Source organism: Chelonia mydas, chromosome 14 (assembly GCF_015237465.2).
Source record: "Chelonia mydas isolate rCheMyd1 chromosome 14, rCheMyd1.pri.v2, whole genome shotgun sequence".
Taxonomy (NCBI): Eukaryota; Metazoa; Chordata; order Testudines; family Cheloniidae; genus Chelonia; species Chelonia mydas.
The window spans coordinates 2,381,578-2,408,402 of NC_051254.2; the positions used below are offsets into that span (position 1 = coordinate 2,381,578).

Consider the following 26,825-nt stretch of genomic DNA (forward strand, 5'->3'; position numbering starts at 1 on the left):
AGATGCGGAATAGGGCTTTGATGTGCTCTCTCGCATCGTGGTAATTGGCCTCAGTGATCTCTTCAAAGGTCTCATCCAGAACGTGGACAATGAGCTTGTGCAGGTTTCTCGGGAGAGCCACTGTGATCCTTGTCCCAGTAAGGCTAACTTGTTCACGCCACTGTGCCGTGAGGGGCCGGGGGACCATTGCTGCAAACAGGCAAGCTGCATATGGGCCAGGGCGAAAGCCACATTGCAGTAGAAGACCCTCCCTTGCTTCCCAGGTCACCCTCAGCAGCGGGATATCTTCCAGGATGAACTCCTGTGGAAAATGTGGGGACAGTGTTCAGTATAGGGGCCCCCTGCCATTTTTGGCTCTCCCCATGGCACAGAAACCCAGAGGACAGTACAGCTGTGAAACAATCGGTCACGCTTGAACCTGTGCTTACTCACCATTTTGGGGCTCCCGTGGGTTATGTGTGCTCGCTTTGGGACGGCCAAATTATGCTATTGAGTAGACTGTGCTTGCCCTTAAGTACGGGGGAATCATTGCTCTGTCTGGTGTGAACAATGCTGCCTCTGTTAAGTGTTGCATTTTGCCTTTACAGATGCAACGTTGAGATTTCAGCCGTCCATGTTATCACCAGCCGAAAGACTCTAAAGAATCAGAAAGAGGCCACGTAGAAGGAAGGAAGACATGTTGCATGAAGTAATGCAGCATTCAGGTAATGAAAATCGAAAAGTGCAGGAGTGGCGGGACCATGAAAGGAGGATCCGCCAGCAGAATGAGGAATGCCGGCACAAAAGCGCGGTGCTCCGGCAGCAAAGCACGGATCGGCTGATGAGCATAATGGAGTGCCAAGCAGACTCTATCCAGGCGCTCGTAGCCTTGCAGGCGGAGCACTACTGCGCCTGACTCCCCTGCAGCCCTTGTCCCAAAACTCTTTCCTTTGTGCCCCCATGTCACCTCCAACCTACTTTCCCCAGCATCCAGGTTCTTACCACCACCAGCTGCCTCCAACACCTGTAGCTTCACCACCCAGCCCTGAAAACTATGACCCTTACCCTCTGCACTCAACCCCCATCACCATGCAGTACAGCCACCCTGAAGTGCAGCACCCATTGCACAGCACTCCAGACAGGAAGCTGAGTATGATAACAGGGCGTACGCAAACCTGTGATTGTACCGTTCCCCACCCCACCCCACCCCCTTGCCCTTTCTGTTTCCTAAGCAGTTGTGTTTCTTTTCAATAAATAAATTCTCTTTTCAATAAATGGATTTTTTGGCTTTGAAAACATTCTTTATTATTGCATAAAGTAAAAGATACCTTAGCCAGGAAAGAAACAGGCACTGCAAGTCAGCATAGCAAATACAGATTCCTACTAACATTGGAACCGCTGCACTTCACTCCCGTGTAGGGCACCAGACATTACTGGTGGCTTTCAGCCTCAAATTGCTCCCTCAAGGCATCCCTAATCCATGCAGCCCTGCTCTGGCCCCCTCTATAGCCCTGCTCTCTGGCTGTTCAAATTCAGCCTCCGGATGTTGAACCTCTAAGTTCCATGCCTGAGTGAATCGTTCACCCCTCCCTTCACAAGTGTTATGGAGGGTACAGAATGCGGATATAACTGCGGGGATGCTGTCATCGGCCAGATCCAGCTTCCCATACAGAGAGGGCCAGCAGCCCTTTAAACAGCCAAAAGAGCGCTCCACAGTCGTTCTGCACTGGCTCAGCCTGTTGAACGGCTCCTTCCTGCTGTCAAGGCTCCCTGTGAAGGGTTTCATGAGCCACTGCATTAAAGGGTAAGCGGGGTCTCCAACGATGCCAATGGGCATTTCGACTTCCCCTACGGTGATCTTCTGGTCTGGGAAAAAAGTCCCGGCTTGCAGCTTCCTGAACAGGCCGGTGTTCTGAAAGATGCGTGCATCATGCACCTTTCCAGGCCAGCCTGCATTAATGGCAATGAAATGCCCATGGTGATCCACAAGCGCCTGGAGAACCATAGAGAAATACCGTTTCCGATTAACGTACTTGGAGGCTAGGTGGGCTGGTGCCAGAATTGGAATATGTGTGCCATCTATTGCCCCTCTGCAGTTAGGGAAACCCATTTGTGCAAAGCCATCCACAATGTCATGCATGTTACCCAGAGTCACGGTTGTTCTGAGCAGGATGCGATTAATGGCCCTGCAAACTTGCATCAATACGATTCCAACGGTCGACTTTCCCATTCCAAACTGGTTAGCGACCGATTGGTAGTTGTCTGGAGTTGCCAGCTTTCAGATTGCAATAGCCACCCGCTTCTCCACCGTCAGGGCAGCTCTCAATCTCATGTCCTTGTGCCACAGGGTGGGGGTGCGCTCCTCACACAGTCCCATGAAAGTGGCTTTTCTCATCCGAAAGTTCTGCAGCCACTGCTCGTCATCCCAGACTTGCCTGACGATGTGATCCCAACACTCGGTGCTTGTTTCCCGGGCCCAAAAGCGGCGTTCCACAGTGGTGAGCATGTCCATGAATGCCACAAGCAAGCTCGTGTTATTTGCGTTACTCGAGTCGATATCATCGTTGGAGCCCTCACTGTCACTTTGGATCATAAGGAATAACTCGACGGCCAAACGTGACGTGCTGGCGAGACTTGTCAGCATATTCCTCAGCAGTTCGGGCTCCATTCCCGCAGACGGAAAGGGAGGATAGAGTGTGCAGAACAAAGAATGTTGAAAGATGATGCCAAATGTGGACGGAAGCACAGGGATTGCTGGGATGCGAACTGCTGCATCACAGGGTGTTGGGACAGAACCCAGAATGCCCCGGCCTCTCCACCCCCTTCCCACAAGCTGCAGTGCCAGAATGGGAAGAGGTGCTCTGTGGGATAGCTGTCCATAATGCATCGCTCCCAATGCTGCTGCAAGCGCCGCAAATGTGGCCACGCCAGTGCCCTTGCAGCTGTCAGTGTGGCCAGACTGCAGCGCTTTCCCTACTGCGCTCTCTGAAGGTGGGCTTAACTCAAAGCGCTCTACATCTGCAAGTGTAGCCATGCCCTTCAATTGTAAGGTCTTTGGGGGTAGGGACTGCCTATTTGTTCTATGTATGTACAGCACCTACCACAACGGGGTCCTGGTCCATGACTGGGGCTCCTCGGCACTAGGATAACACAAGTAATAATAATTTAGTCTACTGTAATTAACGTATTGTTCAGTTTCTCATATAGTTCATCGAAAAATCAAGCTTTTAATTTAAATTAAGTTACTTGGGAATTTCCAGACTGCTGTATGGGAGTGCCACAGAATTAAAGAACCTTGCTGCAGAAATTAGGTATAGCTTGATTTGTGGAGAATGCAAGACCTTACTTAAAACTCTGCAGGGATCTTCACCTCTTACACAACTTCAGATGCTTCTGCTGTCCTGATCTGTAGCATATGAAATACAGAACTCTAGATTGAATCCTTGATTTTTAGCTAGCTATTTGGTGTGGGGAGGGGAATGATTTTCAATTTCTGCATTAAAATGTGGTGTTAATGTTTAGATTCTGTTGAGGTTTTGGAACTTAAACAGTCTCCTGCATTTCAGTTTGCTTTGAAATGGAATCTCAAGCTAATCAGTTAGAGTAAATAAGACCTGATCATAGATGGTGATGTACAGTTCTCAGTGTGAGAGTGTGGATACTATAGTGTGGTAATATTGCATAAATGAGCAAAACTTGTAGCTGTGATTGCATAAATAGAATCGTCAAAAGATCATCCAGATCAGGACTCCCCAAGGTTATTGCTCTTGAGTAATTAAGGTGATAGAAAATCATATTCATATAGTAAAGCCAACTGACATCACTTTCAGCAATTTCATACTTGTTCATCAGTGCATGTCAGCTGGGCATTTTGACAGCTCTAAGGCTACAATTGTGGCATCAGCTAGGAATGACAGATATAGCTGGATAGCATTTGGAAAGGAATGGAAATTCAGATTGTCCTGTCTGGTAGCTGTGACAAGAGACAAAGGCTTCTTGCCAAGGGCTAAAGAAAATTATTCCAACAAATATTATAAGAGAGGGAAACTGTACCAGTGCCCAATAACAGCAATAGAAAATTGTTACCTCTTGTTAACAACCAGTGTAAGTTAAGAGAGGCCAGCATGGTCTTCAGGTGCTGTAACAATCAGTGGCCCAATAACTTTAAAAAATAATTAGTGACTCTTTATTTTAAAAATAATATAAACTACTATCTGAGTAGTGGGTACTGACCTAAAGCCTGATAGAAACTTTTCAGATAATTGCTTTTAGCGTAGGGGAGTATTGCCACCTTGTCTAGCATCCTGAAGGTATGTTTTGGGCAAAAGTAATGTGGTGGAAAATAACTAAGAAAGAAAATAATGACAGAGGAAAATGTGGCATGGAGAGGGATGAAAAACCCCTGTGTAGGGACAAACTAACTCTAAAGATCTGGAAGAGACAAGAAGGACATAGGTTTAAAAGCTAAAAAAAGACATTAGAAAACAAAACCATGAGTTAAAGAAAGGTACGCCTTCTCAGTCAGAAGTTGAGGTAAAATTCTAGGATCAATGAACGGTCCTAGACAGCAGGTTAATTATTATTCAGCGTTGTTCAAAGATTTAATGCACTCTCCCAGTACCTGGAAGAAACGACTGCCCATGGGTTAGTGCATAGTGATGCATTTCAGTCCACTTAATCTTAAAACCAAGGTACTGTATTATGATTTTATATATCAATGCCCTTGGCAAATCTTTTTGAGAAGCAGGTATTGGCTGTGAATTTGTAAGCTGCAAATTTGTAGGCTATAAAGTTGATACAGTTGTGAAGCAAGCGCGCTGGGCAGACTGTGGGAACAAAGACGTGTACTGCTTTGTTTCTCAGAGCTGTGAAACCTGAAATATAAATAGTTAAATGCAAAACAAAATAGATTCTACAAAACAGTATAATGAATGAGTAATTGTGGCTTTTGATTAGCAATGTGGACCTGTACCCTGAAATGTCTAATGTCTTTAGCATTATATGTAGAGCTGAATGAAGAGACCTTGATGGGGGAAGCATGGGAGATATCACCCTACTTCCAGTAGGCTCACCATTGAATTTAATTGTCTGCCTAATTTAGAAGGTAGCTTGTAGGAAGTTTTAAAGCCCGTGACTTTAGCTCTCGAGTATCTCATTGAGTTCATACAAACTTTTCTGTAAGTTCTTACTGTGCCCACAACACATCAATAATATGCCAGTGATATCTTTCTTTCCACTAATAACAAAGCTACTTGTGCCACCACTGTACTTGCATACGATGTTCACGTACAACTTTGTGTTTAACAGCTAAGTGACCAACGGTGTAGGTGTCCGCATGTGACGTTATCTGATAAAATATGACCATGTAGATCATTGTTGCTACCAATGTTATATAATTGCAACAAATCTTGTACAAAATATGTCAAGTAAGGTGTCTATAGAAAGGTTATGATTTGCTGAACATGATTATGCTATTTGTATGCATGTGTCATTTTTGTATCTGAAGTTATGAATATTAACTATGAACCTTTATTTCAAATGTAACACCAACATGGTATTCAGCTTGCACATCTTGAAGGGACTATTCAAGTTAAATGGCTCATCAACGAACACTTAACTCAAAATGGGCCATGGAAAATACCTATCTACACTTGATGGACTTTCCTGTGATGGCCTCTACTATGACTAAACGAAATCATGCATGGACATGTGACTTGCCCATCTGACTCCAAGTACTGTCTTGTTACCTGTAATTTTCCCCAGAGAGAACAATGGATTTCCCTTCACTTGGCAGAAGCTGTAAAAGGCCCTGGAAACATCTCTATTTTGCCTCTTTCCTGCTCAAACCTCTGGACTATGAACTTATGCTAATGGAAGCATTCTAACCAATGCTCCCATTTAGAAGCAACCAGAGACTTAACAAGCCAGCAGTTTATTCCATCATTGCTATAAGCCTGAACCAAGAACTTTGCAATTGTTGTATGTATTTGATTTCTTTAACCAATTTTATCTACCTACCTACAGATTTTAGATACTAAAGGATTGGCAACAGTGTGATTATTGGGTAAGATCTGAATTATATATTCACCTGGGTATGTGGCTGGTCCTTTGGGCCTTTTTGTTTGATGAAATTGGTTTTAAATAACCACTCATCATTAAGTATAGTGTCTGGGTGTTGAATCCAGGACTGGAATACCTAAGGCGACTGCTTTTCTGTCTTCTTGTTAGCCAGTGTGCTGAAACAGAAGTTTACTTTTGTTGCTGCTTTGGTGTATCTTAATGGGAGAATAACCACCAGTTTTGGGGTGTCTACCCTATTTCTCAGCAGTTTGTCCTGAATTTAGTATTCTCAGTTGTGACCCACGGAGGCACGGTGACACCACATCCTGAGGAAAATGGTCTTTCAGTTCCCAAGGATAACCTGTTGTCATCAATCTCTAAGTGTTTATAGAGCTCCTCTCACTGAAGTTTTTATAAAAGATTTATACAGTTCTGTTCATGAAATTAACTCTGTTCCATGCAAACTATAGCTTCTGTCACCCATTCAAAATTTGCTGTTTCTAATCTAATGGTTTGGCAAAGGAGATTGCATCCATCATGCCGAGTGCGGTTATGTCTTCTAGGCTACAGAAAGATAGGTTGTGCTTTCCTCATAATGTGTTTTGTTGCAGAGGGGGACTCTTCATTTCTATGTAAGTAAAAGAAAATAAACATGCACTATGAAATATTTCAGTTTTACAGGATGGGCTTGAAGAGAGAACACTTCGGTCTCAGCCCTTCCATCATTCCCTAAATGGAGCTTTGTTCAGAGTTTAAAATATTCCTTCTTGAACAAAATAAAATTGCAGGCAATAGATGCAACATTTCATAGAAAGATAGGGATGCCTGTGTCATAAGACACAAAGCAATCAAAATGCAGGAGCGCATTTATTGAAAAGGGACTTTAAGTTGCAGTTTCGTTAGATGAGTGATATGTATTTTTGGTCTGGATTCCTGTATCCTGATTTACTGTTTGTACAAGATTTGAGCTGTCACCAATACCGGACAACAGCTATGCACAGTGTTTTAGAGAACTCACTTTGGCAATCTGACAGCTGGTAAAATAACTAAGAGTAAAAAAAACCAATCTGGTGTCTTCATATTCTTCTTTGTACACCAATCCCCCACTCTCTCCCCTCTACAGACTTTGCAGCAGCAGTTCTGGAAAGAGAAATGGATGCAATTATCTTATTATGAATGTTAACTCCCACACACTGTCACCCCTGATCCTACCACCACCCTTCAATGAAACAGTAAAAAGCTGGACTTTCCTTGTTGTTGTTTGTTTTTCTGATTCTCCTCCACATCACTGAAAAAGATCTTAAAGGTTTATCAAAAACACAAAACAAATGGCTGATTATGTTTCTTATCATGGGTAAAACTAATAGATATTAGTTTTTTGTAATGTGCATCAGAACAAGCTGAGTGGATCGATGGCTAAAAGTCCTTGGCAGACAGGTAGGCGTTTATCTGCTCATTTACAGGCTCTGCTCCCTCTCCCGTCCCCTCCTCCTGCATCCCTGTGTTTATAAATGTGTAAATGATATGTTTGTCTCAGATCTGTAGATTTGCAGGCTTTTGTTTTAAAGTGTGCATTTGTCTTCATGAATTGTGATCTATATTTAATATTTATGCTAAAAGGACATGAGGGATATTTCAATGAGTAAGTTCTCAAAAAAAAAAAAAGTGGGAATTGAAAAATTACCCACTACTTGAGGGCTCTGGTTATAGTGTCTTGTAAAGGTGCCAACAGGCAGAGTATGATTTAAGATGCACATTTTGCAAATCAGCACCTTCATAATAATACTGTAAGTGGGGAGAGAGAAGGAATAAGAAAGAAGCCAGTGCTGAGGCTGTCTTCCTTTGCCTTTGTCTAGTGAGGAAACTCCTGAAGAACAGCGAGTGTGACAGAACAAGGCCTCCATTCCTTAGCCTCCTTGTTGTCTGCTGCTGGTCCCACACTCAGGAATGTGTCTTAAAGGGATGAAACCAGGCACTGCAAGGCATTCTTTTTGCTTATTGGCTTGAAATGCTGAGTGTTAACTTGGTTTTAATGTTTCTCAGTTATCACAGTTCTGTTGAGCTGTCTGTTGTGTTGATTAAAGGTACAACAAACGTAAAGTGTTGTACTGGGAATGGTTATGGAAGTCCTTTAATATATAAAAAATGATTTAATTGTCTTTGTAGCTTGCAAAACTGTACTTAAGGTGCACAGTCTAAGGTAGAAAATGTTTTGTATCTGTTTAAGATTGTCCTATTCTTATATGCAGGACTTGTCTGCTATAATATAGCAGCTTTAGTTCTTGAGGCCATTGTGATTCTGGATTTCTAGTCCCTTAGATACGTCTGTTCTGAGTGTCAGGGAGAGACAGAAATTCTGACTTTCCAAAGGGCAACTGAAAGACGTTTTCTTGTCACCAGGCTTTGGCTCAATGTACACCTTTTAGTTTAACAAGCAAGCCAGCTTCCACGTGGAGGATTTGCTGAACTTGTTTGCTTAGATTTTATGGCCCTTGACACACAAGCATTGGAATCTGCATGGTTTTATACACTGAATGCATGTTTTTAAGGTGGTTGGCTTTGTTAAAGTCATGGTTACTTCTACTTCCCTCGTCAAGTCGTTGAGTAAGAATGGTCTTGTAGCATTGATTTTTACTGACGTTATGCTCCAACTTGGGCTGAAATGCTCTGGGATTTTCATGTTTGTAACATTGTGTTAGTGTTGTGTTACAATGTAACATGTTGTTAGGCCTGAGCTCTAGTTGAGTTGTAGCACCCAAGGTTATAATAGGATCATCCAGAAGGAAAGTGAAAGCTGCTGCTCCTTTAGGTATCTTTGGTTCCCATTTAACATTGCTGCATGATGATCAGGTTGCAGGTATCCAGTGTAGGGTTTGGGGTGCATGGTTTCTGTTGGAATGTGTTTGTCAGAAAAGATGTACTCTTTGGTGCAATCTGCTTAGTGTTCTGAGTTGTGGATGTCAGCCTATGACCTATAATTTTAATATAAAAATCTTGAATAAAATTAACAATAAAGTCCTTAGCATAATTGGCACATTCAGTAAGCCTGAAGTGCATGGACTTTGTAGCAACCTGATAGCTGACAATAATAGCTAAAAGTTAGGTAGCCAGCTCCAGCGAACGATCCAGTGTTCTAGTAGATTAGAACTTTGACATGACATAGTTCAAAAAGTTCGTCTGAATTAATGGTGAATATTGTTAACTGGTGCTGGCTGATAGTGTAGGCATTAGTTTATTTTCCCATAATTCATCAGGCTTATTTAACCTATTTTGGCATGTCCTGGACGCTAGCTGACCTTTAAAGTGACTATCTCTTAATTTAGCATTCTTCTAACATAATCTTTCATATGTGCAAAGGAGGAGAGATCTTATTTTGAGACCCAGTAGCATTTCTCACCTTGTAGAACTGCTTATGTTAATGACCTATTGTGATGGAGAAACCTACATAGTTTAAAGTGAAGCTATTACTGAAATTATATATAGCTTCATTATATTTAGACCGGACTATTGCCACAATCCAGCTATTTTTCTGACCTTTATCGGGAGGCATATTTTTTTCCTGCAAAAGCTTTCATGTCTTAAAAAGAAAAGGAGTACTTGTGGCACCTTAGAGACTAACCAATTTATTTGAGCATGAGCTTTCGTGAGCTACAGCTCACTTCATTTCGTGAGCTGTAGCTCACGAAAGCTTATGCTCAAATAAATTGGTTAGTCTCTAAGGTGCCACAAGTACACCGTGTCTTTTTGCGAATACAGACTAACACGGCTGTTACTCTGAAACCTTTCATGTCTTAGAACACCTTCCTTACATTCTCATCTGTCAGCACAGTTATTATAGTATAATTCTTGGCCCCTACCCTGCTGTGTGTGTAGTACTTAGCCATTTCCCTCTTCCTTTTATGCAAAATGTCCTTGGTATGTTGCTACAGATTTTTCAGCGTGAAAGCTATTGAAAATGGCACTTCCCGTGCGTTATATCTGTATGTAGAGAATACATGATGGGATACTGAAGTATAAAGATTTTATCATGAGTTTTAGGATATCTGCATTGCACACAAGTGGCAATCCTAAGAGCAAAAAGAAAAGGAGTACTTGTGGCACCTTAGAGACTAACCAAGTTATTACAACCCAGCAAGAGTAATGGGCGGGGGAGAGAAGACAGTTTGCTCTCTTCTTTTCCTATATCTGCTGTGCCTCTGTGTTCAGTCCTGCTGAAACCACACCGGAGTTCCCCTTTCTTCCTAACCTGGAGGCAGCAGTAATGGTCCAGCTGAGTGTTTGGGAGGGAGCAACTGCCCTCTTTTGGCCAGGATCTTCCTGGGTATCAGCATACCTTGCCCGCACTGGGCACCCATTCACTCCTACTGCAATCTCCACTCAGTGCCCAGCAATCCCCTATCCCAAAACAGCTATGGCTTCTTGCTGTGGCCTCAATCCATCAATCCTTTTGTGTCTGAAAAGCATTTTGGTGGGTCCAGCAAGAAATGGCAGCAGGATTTTAGCTCTGAGGTGAAAAATGATTGAGACCCACTGTTTTAGATGTTATGGGTTTTTTTACTGGGGCTATTTTTGTATCTATCCACTAGTAAAGAGAAGTGCCTTTGTACCAAGAGTCCATCTATACAGAGCTCAGAAGGGAAGAAAAATAATTTTAAAAACATTTAAACAGTTACCTAAAATAGCTGTTCTACACAGATACTTTGGGCCTTTCAAGGCTAGAACCAATATCTAGCCCTGAAAGGTTGCAGAAATATCTGACCATAAATGTGTCAATAGTGCAAGACTGAATATTGTCAATTGTGAGCCTCAGGCTGGTGTAATTTGTGGGGAAATTGTGAATAGGGAAACGAAAACCATGTTGGAGTAGGCTGAGTTAAAATCAGTAAATAAAAGCAGATGTTTGAAGTTGTTAAGGCATTTGGAATGCCAGTAGCAGTCCCTGGGTGAAATGGATCAGAGTTAAGGTGTGCACAGGACTGGTAAAGTGGTCAAACAGTGGAGAGAAGAAAAGTGGCAGAAACGTTTTGACATTTGGTTGTTTAGTGAGTGTTATATGTAATGCATACTGTTTCCTGTGTATTGAAGTGTTTATGCTTCTATGCATCTCAAATATGCATGTGCACATAATTAATACTGTTCACTTATTTTTGGTGTCATCAGGCCCGGTACAAGCAGAGCCTCGATCCTACTGTGGATGAAGTTAAGAAACTATGTACATCGCTGCGTCGAAATGCCAAGGAAGAGAGGGTTCTCTTTCACTACAATGGGCATGGTGTTCCCAGGCCAACAGTGAACGGGGAGATCTGGGTCTTCAACAAGGTGCGTCAGCTAGAAGTGTGGCTAAAAAGGAGCACGCGCCGTGAAATCTGTTACTATTTGTAGGAGAGGAAATTAATCTCCAGGGATTAAAATGACTTCATGAATGTTTGGTTCCAGAATTGACATTTGTCCTCTTTCCTTGTCGACTCTCAAAGTTCTTTTGTCAGAACAGGCATCTTGTCCCTCTGCCCGAGAAGTGCTAAACACTTGCTCTCCCAGAGCCTTAGTTAATGCTGCTCTTCAAATAGTCAGAGGGGACATTTACAGAGTAATTAAAGGTACCAACTATATCCAAGTCCATCTACCTTCTCTCTCAAGTTGCACACCTCGTTCCTACCAGATTTGGAGCAAAAGGTGTAGCTCTTCTCAGATGCTTGGCTTCCCTACCTTGTGTCATTGGCTTAGTTGTTAGCCTCTTAAAATAGAGTTTATGTTGAGAGTGCCAATGAACCCTGAATAGCTATTGTTCATGCTGTGCCAGTACAGTGCATGAGAGACAATAAAATATTCTCAGTTCCCCGTTCCAAAGTACAGAGTATTCTGGTGCTAGTGAGTACAGTATAGTAGGCAACTCTTGCATTAAGGCCTTTGTCACTTTTACTGAGGACAGCAAGACTGGCACAACTGAGTATTTGTACAGCTGCTGGTATCACATATTAATACAGAAACTGCTACTCTGTTACATTGGGGCTCATAATTATGGCTAATTAAGCTGAATGTACTTTGCCTCCCTTTTAATTCATGCATTTAGTACCTATGAAAGGTAAATGATGGAGAACACAGGTTTATTCCAATGTTTATTTACTGTCTTGGTACAGTTGCAATAGAGACTTACTGTCAGTTGCTGAAAGGTGCATCCAGTGGAGGGAGAACTTGCTCCCATTTTTATATAACTTGCTTCTCTTTTAGTTTTTGATTTGTATTGTGCCAAGAACAACATTGCACCTGTGACAGGGTGGATCACAGAAACCCCCTTGGGGTTGCGAACTGATGTGCCAAGACTACTTCTGCCCCTGCTTTCCCTGCCAGCTTGGGACTCCAGCACCCTGTCTTGCTGAGCCAGACACGCCAGTCTGCTCCAACACAGACCCGGGGTCTGAACCACATACCCCAAAGCTGCAGACTTAACTGAAAGCAATTTAAGAAGTGTTCCTGTTTTTTACACTCAGATGCTCAACTCCCAATGGGGTCCAAACCCTAAATAAATCCGTTTTACCCTGTATAAATCTTATACAGGGTAAACTCGTAAATTGTTCGCCCTCTACAACGCTGATAGAGAGATATGCACAGCTGTTTGCCCGCCCCCCCCCCCCCCCCCCGGTATTAATACATACTCTGGGTTAATTAATAAGTAAAAAGTGATTTTATTAAATACAGAAAGTAGGATTTAAGTGGTTCCAAGTAGTAACAGACAGAACAAAGTGAATCGCCAAGCAAAATAAAATAAAACACGCAAGTCTAAGTCTAGTACAGTAATAAAACTGAATACAGATAAAATCTCACCCTCAGAGATGTTTCAATAAGTTTCTTTCACAGACTGGATGCCTTCCTAGTTTGGGCACAATCCTTTCCCCTGGTGCAGCCCTTGTTCCAGCTCAGGTGGTAGCTAGGGGATTTCTCATGATGCCCCCCAGCTTTGTTCTGTTCCACCCCCTTATATATCTTTTGCATAAGGCGGGAATCCTTTGTCCCTCTGGGTTCCCACCCCCTCCTTCTCAATGGAAAAGCACCAGGTTAAAGATGGATACCAGTTCAGGTGACATGATCTCATGTCACTGTAAGACTTCATTACCCACTTGCCAGCCTACAGGTATACAGAAAGACTTACAAATAAAACAGAGCCATCTACAGGTAATTGTCCTGGTTAATGGGAGCCATTAAGATTCCAAACCACCATTAATGGCCAACACTTTGCATAACTAAAATAGGACCTCAGAGTTATATTTCATATTTCTAATTTCAGATACAAAGGTGATACATTTATATAAATAGGATGATCACACTCAGTAGATTATAAGCTTTGTAATGATACCTTACAAGAGACCTTTTGCATGAAGCATATTCCAGTTATATTATATTCACACTCATTAGCATATTTTTATAAAATCATATATGTGCAATGTCACAGCACCCTTCTCACATCTTTTGGTTTTTTTGCAGTTGAAAAAGAATCCAGGAGTGGTATGAGAGAATTGGGGCAGGAAGGGAATATAATTTTATTCCAGTGCATCTAAATTGGAGACTTGATTAGCATTCAGCCCACCATTTTAAATAACTCATTTGAAAGCTGAATTTGGTGTAAGAACAAATAGCGGTGACCTTCTTATTTAATGGGCAATGGGTAATAAATAAGACAAATAATGCTGGGCAGAATGTGTTACACATGCAAGAGGAACATATTATTGCTCAATGACGTTTGTGTTATGCCAAATGCATTTTTAAGAACTTACTGGATATTTGCCAATTTGCTTGCTATCTCAGCTGGTGTAATCTGATAAGGACTCTACTGGTGATTAGGATGAGGGGCCCCTTCTGATTTATGGTCCAGTCTAGGGAGAAAGATTTGATCTGCATAAAGGAGGTTGAAATTTAATAGCCTTTTTGCAATGTGTTAACAAACGTTGTCTCCCTTTTGGAAGGGAAGGCAGCAAAGTGACTCTTCCCACTCCCTTATTCAAAGGAAGACTTTGGAAAAATATGATAAAAATAGGGAAAACCAATAATTTTTAGAGACCATTTGTAAGGATGTGAGTTTTAGGACCAGGTAAAAGCTAATGAGGCTCAACATGTGCTCCCCCTTCCCTCCCGGTTGAAATAGCAGATGGGCTGAAACACAGAATATCAGGGTTGGAAGGGACCTCAGGAGGTCATCTAGTCCAACCTCCTCCTCAAAGCAGGACCGATCTCCAACTAAATCAGCTATCCTCAACATACTATTGCTAAATCAACTAAATCAGTATCCCCAACATACTACTGATCTTTTAAAATCACACTAACATATGTATCCATTTCTCTGAGGTCTGAAATGGGCCTCTAATATGAAGATCCTCTTGACCAGGAAGCTCTTAAAATGCATGTTATAATAATGCTAATATATCCTTTTAAGCACTATATGAAAATTACTCATAAACCTGCTATGTAACTGCAAAGAGGTGGTATTGTTACTTATGGAATACTGCTGAGTATCCAAAGATAGAAGAAAACTATAATTTGGAGACTGGGTCCCAACATTTGGGTGTGCCAACTCTTCTGGACCGTATTTATTCACACTTTAACCCTTTCCTCTCATTTTCCTCCCATAAAATTAGTCTGCTCGTCTTGTAAGTGCAGTGGCATGGACTGGGGACAAACTACCTTACCAGTACGTGGCCTGTCGACAGACTTGCCAAACATCCCACATCTTGTGGGACACTCACTCACCCTGGCTGCCCCTGGCATACTCCTGCAGCCCTGAGTGTCACATGGGACAGCAGGAATGCAGGACAGCAGGATCGCAGGGGTGGCTGCAGTTGTAGCTCACGGCTGCCAGAGGTTGCTGTGGTGCACCTGGTGCAGGCAAATGAGCGGCCTCTGTCTTTCCGTGTCCCCGCTGGATCAGAGTGGAGAAAGAGCAGGTGGTAACAGCAGGCAAATGGTGGCAGCAATGGCAGCGGCAGGTGAGAGGGATTCAGTACTGGTCCCTGGCTTTTCTCCCAGCAATCAGCCAGCCCCAGGCGTCCCAGACACTCATATATACCTACCAACCCCTCCCCAAGCTCCCACAAAATCCTAACCCAGGCACCCCATCTTCCTCGGATACCCACACAAACCTAGCTGTCCCCAGACTTTTATCCCAGGTTTTCCCCCAGCCAATGAACCTTGCCTGAACTTGCTTTTCTTGGCTACCCCCAGCCTCCCAAATGCCCTTACAAATACACCTTGCCATGCCCCCAATTGGCATCACCCACCTACTCCCCTGACACTCTTCCGCCACCTGCCACAGTTGCCAAACTTGTGCCCTACCTCTGCCGCTGCTTATGGCAGGGTGTATTGACCTTAAGTTGAAACTTATGGGCGTATACACGTTATTTGAAAATACACACCTTACATAATGGGATAATTTGCACCTTCGGAAACTTGCATAAAATGTCACACATGGAGCGGCACAAAACTCGTCGCCTGTGTGCAGAATGTATTATTTCTGTCCCCAAGGCCAGGTCTCCAGCATGCCAGGACTCATCACTGTCACCGACCCAACTTACATTTTTAAACTGTTAAAGGACTGCACATATAAAGGAAGGGCCAGAACAGCCACTTGGCTCCCAACCTTTCCAGGCTACTGTACCCCTTTCAGGAGTCTGAGTTGTCTTGCGTATGCCAAGTTTTACCTCACTTAAAAACTACTTACTTACCAAATCAGACCTAAAACGACAGAAGCGTCACAGCCACTGTTAGTGACAAATCGCTGATTTTCTCATTTTTACCATATAATTATAAAATAAATCAACTGGAATATAAATATTGTACTTACATTTCAGCACATCGTATTTAGAGCAGTCATTTAGACAAGTCATATGAAATTTTAGTCTGTACTGACTTTGCTAATGCTTTTTATGCAGCCTGTTGTAAAACTAGACAAATATCTAGGTGAGTTGATGTACCCCCTGGAAGACCTCTGTGTACCCCTAGTTGAGAACCACTGACTTAGGGTATAGCTATACTGCAATGTAAGCCTGGGGTCAGACTGAGATTTGAACCCAGAATCTCTTCCTGTCTATACACAAATCTCTCAGACTCAACCTTGGTCCTAGGACCCTACGGGACTGGATGATCCGAGCCCCGGTCAAGCTGTGACCAAGGGCTCAAGCCCTATTGCTTTGCAGTGTAAGTACAGCCCCCCCGATTTGGGTCCTGTATGTCCACCAAAAGTATCCCACAATCCCATAGGCCAACTTCCTTTGTCCTTTCTAATGAAAACAGGAGCAAGTCCCCATGGTGTACAGCAGCAGCTCAGTGAGTCAACGTTAACCCTTCCATTGTCTTCTGACCACTCAGCTGCAAATGCACCACAAGAAAGCCTTCTGTGTTTGCAGGGGAGACTGAACAGCAGCTGCCTTTTGCCAAGCATGCTGCTTCATGGTCGTGGGAGCACAGCCAGATTTTGGTAAATCTCTGGTGCCAGGCCAGCAAAACTGTGGACTTTAGTGAGTGTACTAGGAATGACTACGCATACGCAAACAGTGAAGAAGCTGGCAGCTTTTCACGTTTACCAGACCGCAGGCCAGTGCAGGGAGAAGATGACATGCCAGTTTTATGAGGAGTTTGACCAGCTGCTGGGCATTGTGCCCAGCATGGAGCCAATGGTGGTGATGATGACCAGGTCAGCTGGTCGTCTGCTGGCCTCAGTATCCATCATGGTGACTGGTGGGAGCCAGCAGCAGGCACCGAGGGAGGACAGTGGACTCACTCTGTTGCTGGAACCGGTCCCAAAGCAGCTTTGGAGCAGCAGCAGCATGTTCTGGGCCTACGCTTGAAGGAGCCATTTGATGTTCCCCTGAGAAACCGCCCACTCCGGAGCTGATTGAAGCCACCCCTGAGCCTGGTAAGTTTCTGGCTCCATTTCAATGTATGTTAATACAGTAATGGGCACGATTTCTACTTTATGAACCAAAGCAAAGGTTATGAGAAGCCCTTGCTCGCAACGTATATAAGCTAATGGCACATTGTATGTCAGTGCCTTGGCGTCCCCTTCCCTCTGTCTCCCTACCACGTGGAGTTCAAAGTGACAATTGGGAAATGCAAACTGTAAAGAACATCTTTAATGTGTATTGTTACTGGAAAGGCACAGATTTTTGCTAGGGCCATTCCTGTTTCTTAAAGGTAATAACCTTCCATTGCCATGCCTGTAAGTATGCCACTCTGTAACCACTCACTGGTCTGTCAGGCCATCTGGAAACAGTGTGGGTGTGGGGCAAGTGGAAATGTGCTCAGTTTTACAAATCTGGTCCATTTCAGTTACAGGTAGTCAGTGGAGTCCACAGATGATAAAATCATTTGTGCCAAATATGGCTGGGGTTGGAAACTTTGTCCAGAATTGTGCTGAGGGGGAGGAAGGCTATGGAGTCCTGTGTGTTTGCATGCAGCCATGACAGGATTAGCCATGTGGAAGCTAATGCAGCATCCTGTTGATCTTTCTCATGAATTCTGACCCAATCCTGGGTGCTGATAGCTGCAAACTTTTCCTGAAGCAGGAACTCCAGATAGGTAGTCATGTTTCAGAGCGGGACATATTTTCCAGGAACACCTCAGTAGCTGACTAGCCTGTCCCCATCATCGGAATACTGTTCAGTTACTATAAACTTCAGGTTTCGCACCAGCAGCTTGAAATAACTTCTCCCTTTGCCCATCAGGCACCACAAAAGCTATTAGGTCCTCCAAAATATGGAAAGACCGCACTGATAGAAAAAGCTTTTGTCGCATAGCCACTGATGCCTCCCCTGCAAAAAACCCAAGTAGTTCTGCAGTTTTCTAAAATAAAAACAGCTTTGCATTTTTAACTAACAGTTGTGTCTGGACCTCTTTTGCGGCAATTAATTAGGCTGTGTCCAGGAGCTTCTGTGGTCTGAAGCATCCCTCTCACAATATATTGATGTTCAGTTTGTGAAAGTATCATTTTATGTCTTTGAAATTCCCCGAGGACTTTTTCTGTGCTCCTGCACTGAGCTATTTGAGACGATAACCCTCTGTGCCTTGTCCTGTTCCAGGCCCCTCGACTTCTACTGACTGCAGCATCTCCACAGCTAGCCCACGTTGCAGCAGAAGCCTGGGCCAACAGACCTTCATGGACTATTCCAAGAGGAACCGTTTCCATGATGAACTTGTGGTTGAAGTTCTGGAGAGGGCCAACAAGCAGATCCTGAATCAAAGACAGAGGGATTTGTGGCTAGAGGAAAGGCATGGCAAGAGGCCGGAGGAAAGACTCGGTCTGGCTGCACAGCTTGAGGGCAGGGTTTCAGCGCAGGAGCAGGCACTTGCTTTGTAGTTCCTGGAGCAGGCATGGCAGCCGAGGGAGGAAGACCGAGCTCAGCAGAAACAACTGTTTGAGTGGCTCATGCCACTAATGACTGCAAGAGTAGTGGCTCCTGCTGCATCACCCACACCACAACCTGAGTGCCTGCATGCTAGCTACCCTATGCTGCAGTCCAGAAGCAGCTTGGAAGACTCCCAGGGCTGAATGGTACATGCAGTCGGGTCCCATGAGCGGCTGGACAGGGCAACCTTGCCCCATGCAGCCCTCCATATTGACCCTCTCCCCTGTGGATGCCTCCACCGCACTTCCTACAGTGCCAAGTGCACGACAAATGAGGAAAGAAGGAAAAGGAGAAACGGGTTGCCAGGGGACATACCATGGTAGGGGCTTTCTGTTTTCCACGTGGTTTCACTGTTTGTACTATTTATATGCACTTTTTTAAAATTTTTTTTCCCCCTGTAAGATTCTGTAGTTACTGTTGTTTTGGTGTGGTAATTGGGGCTGGACCTGCCTGGGAATGGATGAATATTGTACTTTTCTAATACATGTTTATAAATAAAGCTTTATATTTCATCGGGAATGTTTATTGCTATCATCGCTTCACATCATACAGTGTGTTTTCAAAGTAATAAAGATGAACACCTGATCAGGGATAATTAAGAATTAGTGTGCAAAGACTGTCCCTCAATAAGTTATCTATAGCAATTCCTACTTCAATCACTTCCTTACATCAATCCCTACTATGAATAACCCCCACCCACTCTTTCATAAGTGGTCATGTCATGCATAAGTATATTGTATGGCACTAAACTCCCCACTCCTCCTCAGGCACTGAAACCCCTCTCAGTCAATGAGCCCTCCCTCGCACCCTGTTCCCACAAGCAGATTCATAAAGTACTATTCCCCTTTCTCCATTGGGCCATTCAAGTTCATATGGTGGGAGTGCAAAATATCCCTGACTATGTTGCCCAGGTGCATCCACTTCCAGCTGTGGTAGTTGGACTTTCTGGCGGAGTGTACTGATTCAGCGGCCCCTCAGGGTCATAGGTTCATTCCAGGGGAAATGGCTACTTCTGCCTTCACAAAGATTGTGAAGAGCACAGCAAGCCACAGTGATGTGGACAGCATTGATGACACTGGAATCCAAACGGGTCTATAAATAGTGCCAGTGGGATTTCTGTCTGCTAAATGCATGTTCAGCAACCATTCTACATATCCTGAGAGGATAATGAAACTGTCTTTTGCTAGGGTGTCTGAAATCAGGGTACAGTTTCATAAGCCAAGGCAAAAGTGAGTATGTGGGGTCCCCCAGAATAACAGTGGGGACAGTAACTCAGTTTATGACCACGTCATTTGGTGGGACTAGTGTCCCAGCCTGTCCCTGAATGTACGCTCCTGATCGACAAAAAACCTCAATTTTCCCAGTGCAGCCTGTGTTTGTTCATAAATCACCCTCTGTGGCTCAGGAGGGGCAGCATAACAACGGAGCAGTGCCTTTTGCCATATGTGTACTCATGCTTCCTGAGGAAGGCAGACGATGGGCACGAGTCCCATTGGTGTCCCTACCTCAGTTTGGAACCCCATTCTCTCAAAGCCAGCAATTACTTCAGGAATATCTTTTATGCCTGCCACCGTGGGGTAAACCACACACCTGATTGCCTCAGAAACCTCCGCCACTATTTTACCCACAGTCAACTTCCCAACACCAAACTGGTGCAACAGACTTGTAGCAAGCAACCTGGGGTAACCAGTTTCCTGACAGCTATAGCAACCTGCTTCTGGACCAGCCAGGGTGGCCTCATGCATGTGTCTTTACGCTGGAGGGTCAGAGCAAACTGCTCACAAAGCTCCAGAAAGGTAGCTTTCTTCATGCGAACGTTCTGGACCCATGGTTGGGCATCCCAGGTCTGCATGATGATTTGATCCACCAGTCTATGCTTGTGGCCTTGCACTTACACTGCACCATAGATATACTGTTATGGGCTAATACTCTGCATTGCCGTATGGGAGATCAAAGTTTGACTCCTGGGTTCTTGCTGTGGAGACTGGGAACCTGAAAAGTGGAGGGTGTTACAACCTGAGAGATGTTTGGTGGAATGCCTTTTATTCCTCGCTAGAGGCCCTTTCCAGGAAGCTTGTTAGAGAAGCCCTGCCTTTCTCTCTTGCCAAGGAGAATAGGGAGGTTGAGGCCTTAAGCTGGGGGAGGGAGGAGGAGAATATAAAATGAGGGAAAAATTTGGGGAACCTGACAGAGCTGGAAAACTACCAATGTGGAAGGAGATAGACAATAATCTGATAAAATACACCACTTCTTGGTTCTGTCAGTACGTACTTTCAGACTTTAACTGTACTCTGTATCTCCCCTTCTAACCTCACAGGTTTCTTTGGTCTTTTGATTGTTTATCACTGAGTAGATTCTGGTGAGATGCCAGATAGTGAATTGGTGCTTCCTGGACCTTAAATTTGTTGCTGAAATACCCCATTTCCTTGCAGATTTCATTTTAATAGAAGGGAAGCATGCCTTGGGATGCCTAGGTACACTCTCAGGGGGCAGATCCTTTATGTAGCATCCCATCCTGAGAGCTTAAACCATGCAGTTCATTCATTGGAACCAGGGCTGACACTCCTCAGGCACCCCCTGTCGCTTAAACACATCATCTCCCAGAACTTGACCCAAAGGTGTGAGCCTTCTGGTTTCCATCTTCCAGGTGCCACGGTACGTGTGGCATGTAATGCACAGAAGTTTAACACATTATTTCTTTTCACTTAATTACTAGGGCAGTTAACTCACGTGATTAACTCAAAAAAATTAATAGCGATTAATCACAGTATTAATCGCACTGTTAAACAATATAATACCAATTGAAACTTTTATAAAAAATTTTGGCTGTTTTTCTGTATTTTCATGTATATTGTATTCTGTGTTGTAACTGAAATCAAAGTGTATATTTTTGATTATAAATATTTGCACTGTAAAAATGATAAAAGAAATTATATATTTTCAATTCACCTCAAGTACTGTAGTGCAGTCTCTGTCATGAAAATGCAACTTACAAATGTAGGGGTTTTTTTGTTACATAACTGCACTCAAAAACAAAACACTGTAAAAGTTCAGACCCTACAAGTCCACTCAGTCCTACTTCTTTTTCAGCCAATCAATAAGAGACAAACAAGTTTGTTTACAATTACAGGAGATAATGCTGCCCTCTTCTTATTTACAATGTCACCAGAAAGTGAGAACAGGCATTTGCTTGGTACTTTTGTAGCCGGCATTGCAAGGTATTTACGTGCCAGATATGCTAAACAGAAGTCTTAAAAGAGCAACACTCTGATGCGGAAACTACAGAACCCGGACCACCAAAAACGAAAAACAATCTTCTGCTGGTGACATCTGACTCAAATAATGAAAATGAACGTGCATCGGTCCGTACTGCTTTGGATTGTTATCGAGCAGAACCCATCTTCAGCATGGACCCATGCACATGAAGGGACATATGAATCTTTAGTGCATCTGGCACGTAAATATCTTCTGATGTCGGCTACAACAGTGCTGTGCGAACGCCTGTTCTCACTTTCAGGTGACATTGTAAACAAGAAGTGGCAGCACTATCTCCTGCAAATGTAAACAAACTTGTTCATCTGAGCGACTGGCTGAACAAGAAGTAGGACTGAGTGGACTTGCAGACTCAAAAATTTTACATTGTTTTATTTTTGAATGCAGCTTTTTGTACATAATTCTACATTTGTAAATTCAACTTTCCTGATAAAGCAATTGCACTACAGTACTTGTATTAGCTGAATTGAAAAATACTTTTTTTTTACAGTGCAAATACTTGTAATCAAAAATAAACATAAAGTGAGCACTGTATACTTTGTATTCTGTGTTGTAATTGACATCAATATATTTGAAAATGTAGAAAACATCCAAAAATATTTAAATAAATGGTATTCTATTAATGTTTACCAGTGCGATTAATCGTAATTAATTGTTTAATTGCTTGACAGTCCTATTAATTACACAAATACATATCTGTCCAAAAATAATAAACCCTACACACATTTCTCGGCCTCGATTTCCTCATCTAGTACAGTGCATTCATTGGGCTGGGATCAGGGCTCTTTCATCCCATCTAGAGTCCTTCTGTTCCAATGCACTGCTTGTGATTTGAAACATGGGGCCTTCTCCTTAGGTGAGATTGCTTCTTCTGACCATGTCCAGTCTGTACCCTTCCTTCCTTCTGCCTGAACTTTTCTTGTGTGTGTGTTCTTCCCCTTCCCTGCCTTTCCCTTCCCCTTGTTTGGTTACCTGGCTTCTTTTTTCCAGTTTTTTGGGAATTTTTCACTCTTCCACTCTCCCCTGCAGAGGGGTAGGTGAGAAATGGTTTTCCTAGGCTGAAGCTCACCCATTGTTCAAAGTGTTTCACTGAGTTCTAACTACCCTCCATTGTATCTGGTCTAGGAGGACTTGATACAGCTCATGCCAGCAAAGGTAGAATTCACATACATACACACAGAGGTATTCAAAAATACACCAGTTTCATAATGACAACTTTGCAATATTAACCAGCATTCATAAATTGTAAAAACAGATTTACAAAAGCATCACACTAAGTACAGATTAGATGCAAAGCCCCTCCCCCAAAATGTAGACGTATAAATTATTCAAAAATAAGTATTTTGAAAGTTACCCTAGTCCTCGGCTCCCAAACATCTGATGCTCTGGGTAGATTGAAGCTGTTAAATTGTAAGGAAAATACCAATTTTATGTGCTAAATTACCCAATCTGATCCAGAAAAATAAGATCTCCCAATGGTCCTCTTACGTAGTTGATTGAAATCCAGTTCGTTGGTACAGTCACTGGCAATTGGATTGACATACTGTTGAGTGTGTCCCTGGGATACGCTGGATAACACTATTCCAGTTCTGCCCTTTCTCTAACTCTAGTATTGCAACTCCCTGCCAGGGAATCTGCAAATTATCTACTTATCCTTCAGCAGGAGACGACAGAATTTGCAATGAGTCCGTGTGACTCTAAGAATCCATCGTTGTATGGCAGTGCTATATTTATGAGAGACTAAGCATTATATATTCTGATAGGAAGATTAAAAAGGATAAAGCCTTCAGGAAGTATTATTTCAGCCTGATTCACTTCAGCTACAAAGCCAAATCTCGGTGGCTTTGTTTAGTTAAACAGAGTTCAAATTCCAGGGGGAACTGACGTGAAACCGAGAATGTGGCACAATTTGGATAAGACACTGAAAAAGCTAATAGTTAAATTAACTTAGTGTTTAAAAAACAAACCTGCCTTCCCCTGCACACACGTTTTCTGTGAGTTAAATTTTTCATAACTCTTGTCATGTTGCGCTTACTGTGGTGTAAGTGCCTCTGTGGTTAGCTTAATCTTTCAGGGCAGCCTTGTGAAGCAAGCCTAGGTTTTTTTTGATGTTTAATCTAGCCTGACAGAGAAAGAGGATCGTAATAAATAAATAATCTGAAACCCATCTCTGTTTGTTTATTTAGAATGAAAACCTGGTCTTTTATGTGTTCAGTAGGAAAAAGAAGACCATCATGATGTGCCCCCTCTGTCTGTCCTATGTTGCAGCTGGGAATTCAGGGTAGAAAGTAGGAAGGTGCCTACTCTACCCTCACTTTTACTAGGATTGCTCACAGTTCAGAAGAGCATTCAGCTCTCTAATTTGTAGAGGGAGATAGTTTTACAGTGATACCTGTATGGGGCAGAAAACAGTTACAGTTGGGATAATCTTTCCTCCGTTCTCTTCAGCTGCAGCATCCAGTGGTTCACTGCAGCGTGATAAAATGCGGCGTTACTCTGGGCAAGCCTTTGAACGCTTGCAGTGCTTTAATTTTTTTCTGCAGCTTGACAAACAAACCATTCCCCAAGTGAGGCGGCTGATGAGATAATTATACATATGAAAATAACTGGGGATGGGTTCCCACAGGGTGATCCCCACAAGGCTCTTTTCCTGAATTTTACTGAAAGATTCCTTTAGGCTGTGAAATCCCAAGGCAGAAAAGGAACATAGGAATCTGCTGAAGAAATATTCTAGCTTTCCGGGAATTGACGCCTACATAATCTTCAAACGCTGTCTTGTCTTTGATATGAAGTGGGAAGAGAAATGGCACCACACATTGGAAGGAAGAATTATTTCTTTAGAGCTCCAGTTTATTTCTGGATTAGTGGTTTTTATTATTTTTGCAAATAGATGCATGAAATGCAAGCACTAGCAGAAGCCCAAATTACATGATTAAGCTCTTCAGTAATATGCTAACCGTATAGAACTTGCGAAATAATAAAAACATAAATAAAAAACAAACTTCTACATGTTCAATGTGGCTCTTATTGACTTGGTGTTAAGATCTCCAAGAAACTGGACGGTTTCTTAAACGTTTAGTATTTATCATTGTTCAATTGATATATAATCTCCTCTAAAGTTGCTAAAGTAAGAAGACCCACATGCCATTCAGTGATGTTAATTTGGTGTGCCGAAAGATTTGTTAGAACCTGGAGGTCAGTAATGGTGATTGCCTTGCGTAGTGAAAGTTTTATTATAAGGGGAGCTGGAAGCGACACCTATATTTGAGGTGTGTAACATTTTCTATTGTAAAACACTCTTCTGCCCTCTGAAAAGATCTAGCGGCAACATTGCTACAACAAGAGGAAAGCCCTCTGAATTTGAAAACTGCCGTTTCTTTGTCCCAGTAAAGTCTGGTCAAGTTTGGCTGAGAGAAACTTTTGAAAATTGTCATTCCCTTTTCTCGCTTCCATTCCTCATGAAAATGTTGGCAATCTGCTGAATAACTGAACGTCAATCTTCTAAAGCAGCAGTTCTCAAACTGTGGGTCGGGACCCCAAAGTGGGTTGCGACTCTGTTTTAATGGGGTCACCAAGGCTGGTGTTAGACTTGCCGGGGTCTGGGGCTAAAGCTGAAGTCCAAGGGCTTCAAGCCCTGGGTGACAGGGCTCAGGCTTTGGCTTTGGCCTGGGTGCCAGGACTCAGGTTACAGGCCCAGCTTCCCCTGACCATCCCTCGGACCCAGGGCTGCCAGGTGTCACACACATCACAGATCTGTGACACCTGCCCACAGCTCAACCGAAATGTCATGTGTAGAATCCAAGAGGGAAAGGAGCTGCAGCAACAGATGGCCTAGCTGGCAGGTCCCACATCCCAACCCCAGAGGCGCCAAGTCCTCAGAGACCTTAACCAGCCTGTTCTCAACCAGCCCCTTAGCTGGACCCCAAACAGTTGCCCTCCAGATGGACTCCAACTATCAGTCTCCAGACAGCAACAACCCACCTATTACAGCACCCACCCAACCCCAACTGCATCCAGCACTTCTACATCCGTACCCAGGAACCCCCTAGACAACAACTGGCACATCAGCAACCCCAAACACTCAATCACCCCCTCATCTAGTACAGCATCCATGGACAACTATCTATCCCCCAACAGCATCTGCCTTAGCCTCAGAGCTGCCAGGTTTTGTGCAGCTCCATGTCCTGCCACTGCTTGAGGAAGGGTGTACTGACCATATGCTGCCATTTATGGTCGCATGAAAATTATTTGCAGTGTAAATTATTTGCTGGAAATATTTGCATAAAACTAGTTTTGCTTGAAATTTTCATGTTCTGAAGATAAACTAGAACATCTCTTGAAGAAGAGTATTCTTCAAAAGGGTTTTGACTTAATGATATCCTGCATTTTCACATACGACTTGTTCTTCCCTTTAAATGGCTTATCACTTCAGACTTTACACATAGGTAAATGTTCTTAAGAATTTGAGCATTAGATAAGTTAACTATTTTTGTGGTGGGTAATTTAAATCCCACTGAATTTAAATGGGAGTTATAGGCCCGATTGTCATCCTAACAATGTCAGTGGTAGTTTTTAAAAAAAGAACAGGAGGACTTGTGGCATCTTAGAGACTAACACATTTATTTGAGCATAAGCTTCCGTGAGCTACAGCTCACTTCATCGGATGCATTCAGTGGAAAATACAGATAGTGGAAAAGTGGTCGTTTTTGCAATTGATATTAGGGGGAGCAGAACTGGACACTGTATGTGTGAGCATGTTGCCCTCTGGCTGCAGTTTAGAAAGAACATAAAGCTATGTGATGCTTAGGTGATGCTAGGAGGGATTTCTGTAGCTCCAGTGTTTTTGGAGGTGAAGGATTAGGCTTACAGTCTCAGTTCTGCAGCTCTGTGGTTTATATAAAGAGGGACTATAGCCACTCCATAGCTAAGGTTGCAATAAGTGTCCTATTTTAAGGCCCTTTTTAAAAACCCTCTTGTAGCTCAGAAGAAATAAGACCCTCACACCTTCAATTTCTAATGGAAAATGCAGCACTTACCGATTCACAGACTCATAGATATGAAGGTCAGAAGGGACCATCATGATCATCTAGTCTGAGACGCTGTGTTTATGGGAGCGTCATGTAG

The 26,825-nt window shown here is 43.1% G+C and overlaps 1 protein-coding gene and 1 long non-coding RNA gene across 9 annotated transcripts in view; both read left to right on the forward strand.

Annotated features, from left to right (window-relative positions):
- The window catches only part of RPTOR (regulatory associated protein of MTOR complex 1), a 305,325-nt gene that overhangs the window by 98,741 nt on the left and 179,759 nt on the right, over nt 1-26,825 (forward strand). For 6 of the 8 annotated variants that reach the window (XM_043527662.1, XM_043527663.1, XM_043527664.1 and 3 more), the window contains exon 4: nt 11,200-11,358. The exons of the other annotated variants lie outside the window; for them this stretch is intronic. In XM_043527662.1, coding sequence (XP_043383597.1) covers nt 11,200-11,358 — 159 coding nt within the window. The remainder of the gene's footprint in view (nt 1-11,199; nt 11,359-26,825) is intronic. 8 annotated transcript variants of the gene reach the window in all.
- Nucleotides 19,179-21,243, forward strand: LOC122462821. Its single transcript, XR_006285640.1, has 3 exons — nt 19,179-19,383; nt 19,652-19,657; nt 19,859-21,243. It is a non-coding gene; the product is annotated as an uncharacterized LOC122462821 (long non-coding RNA).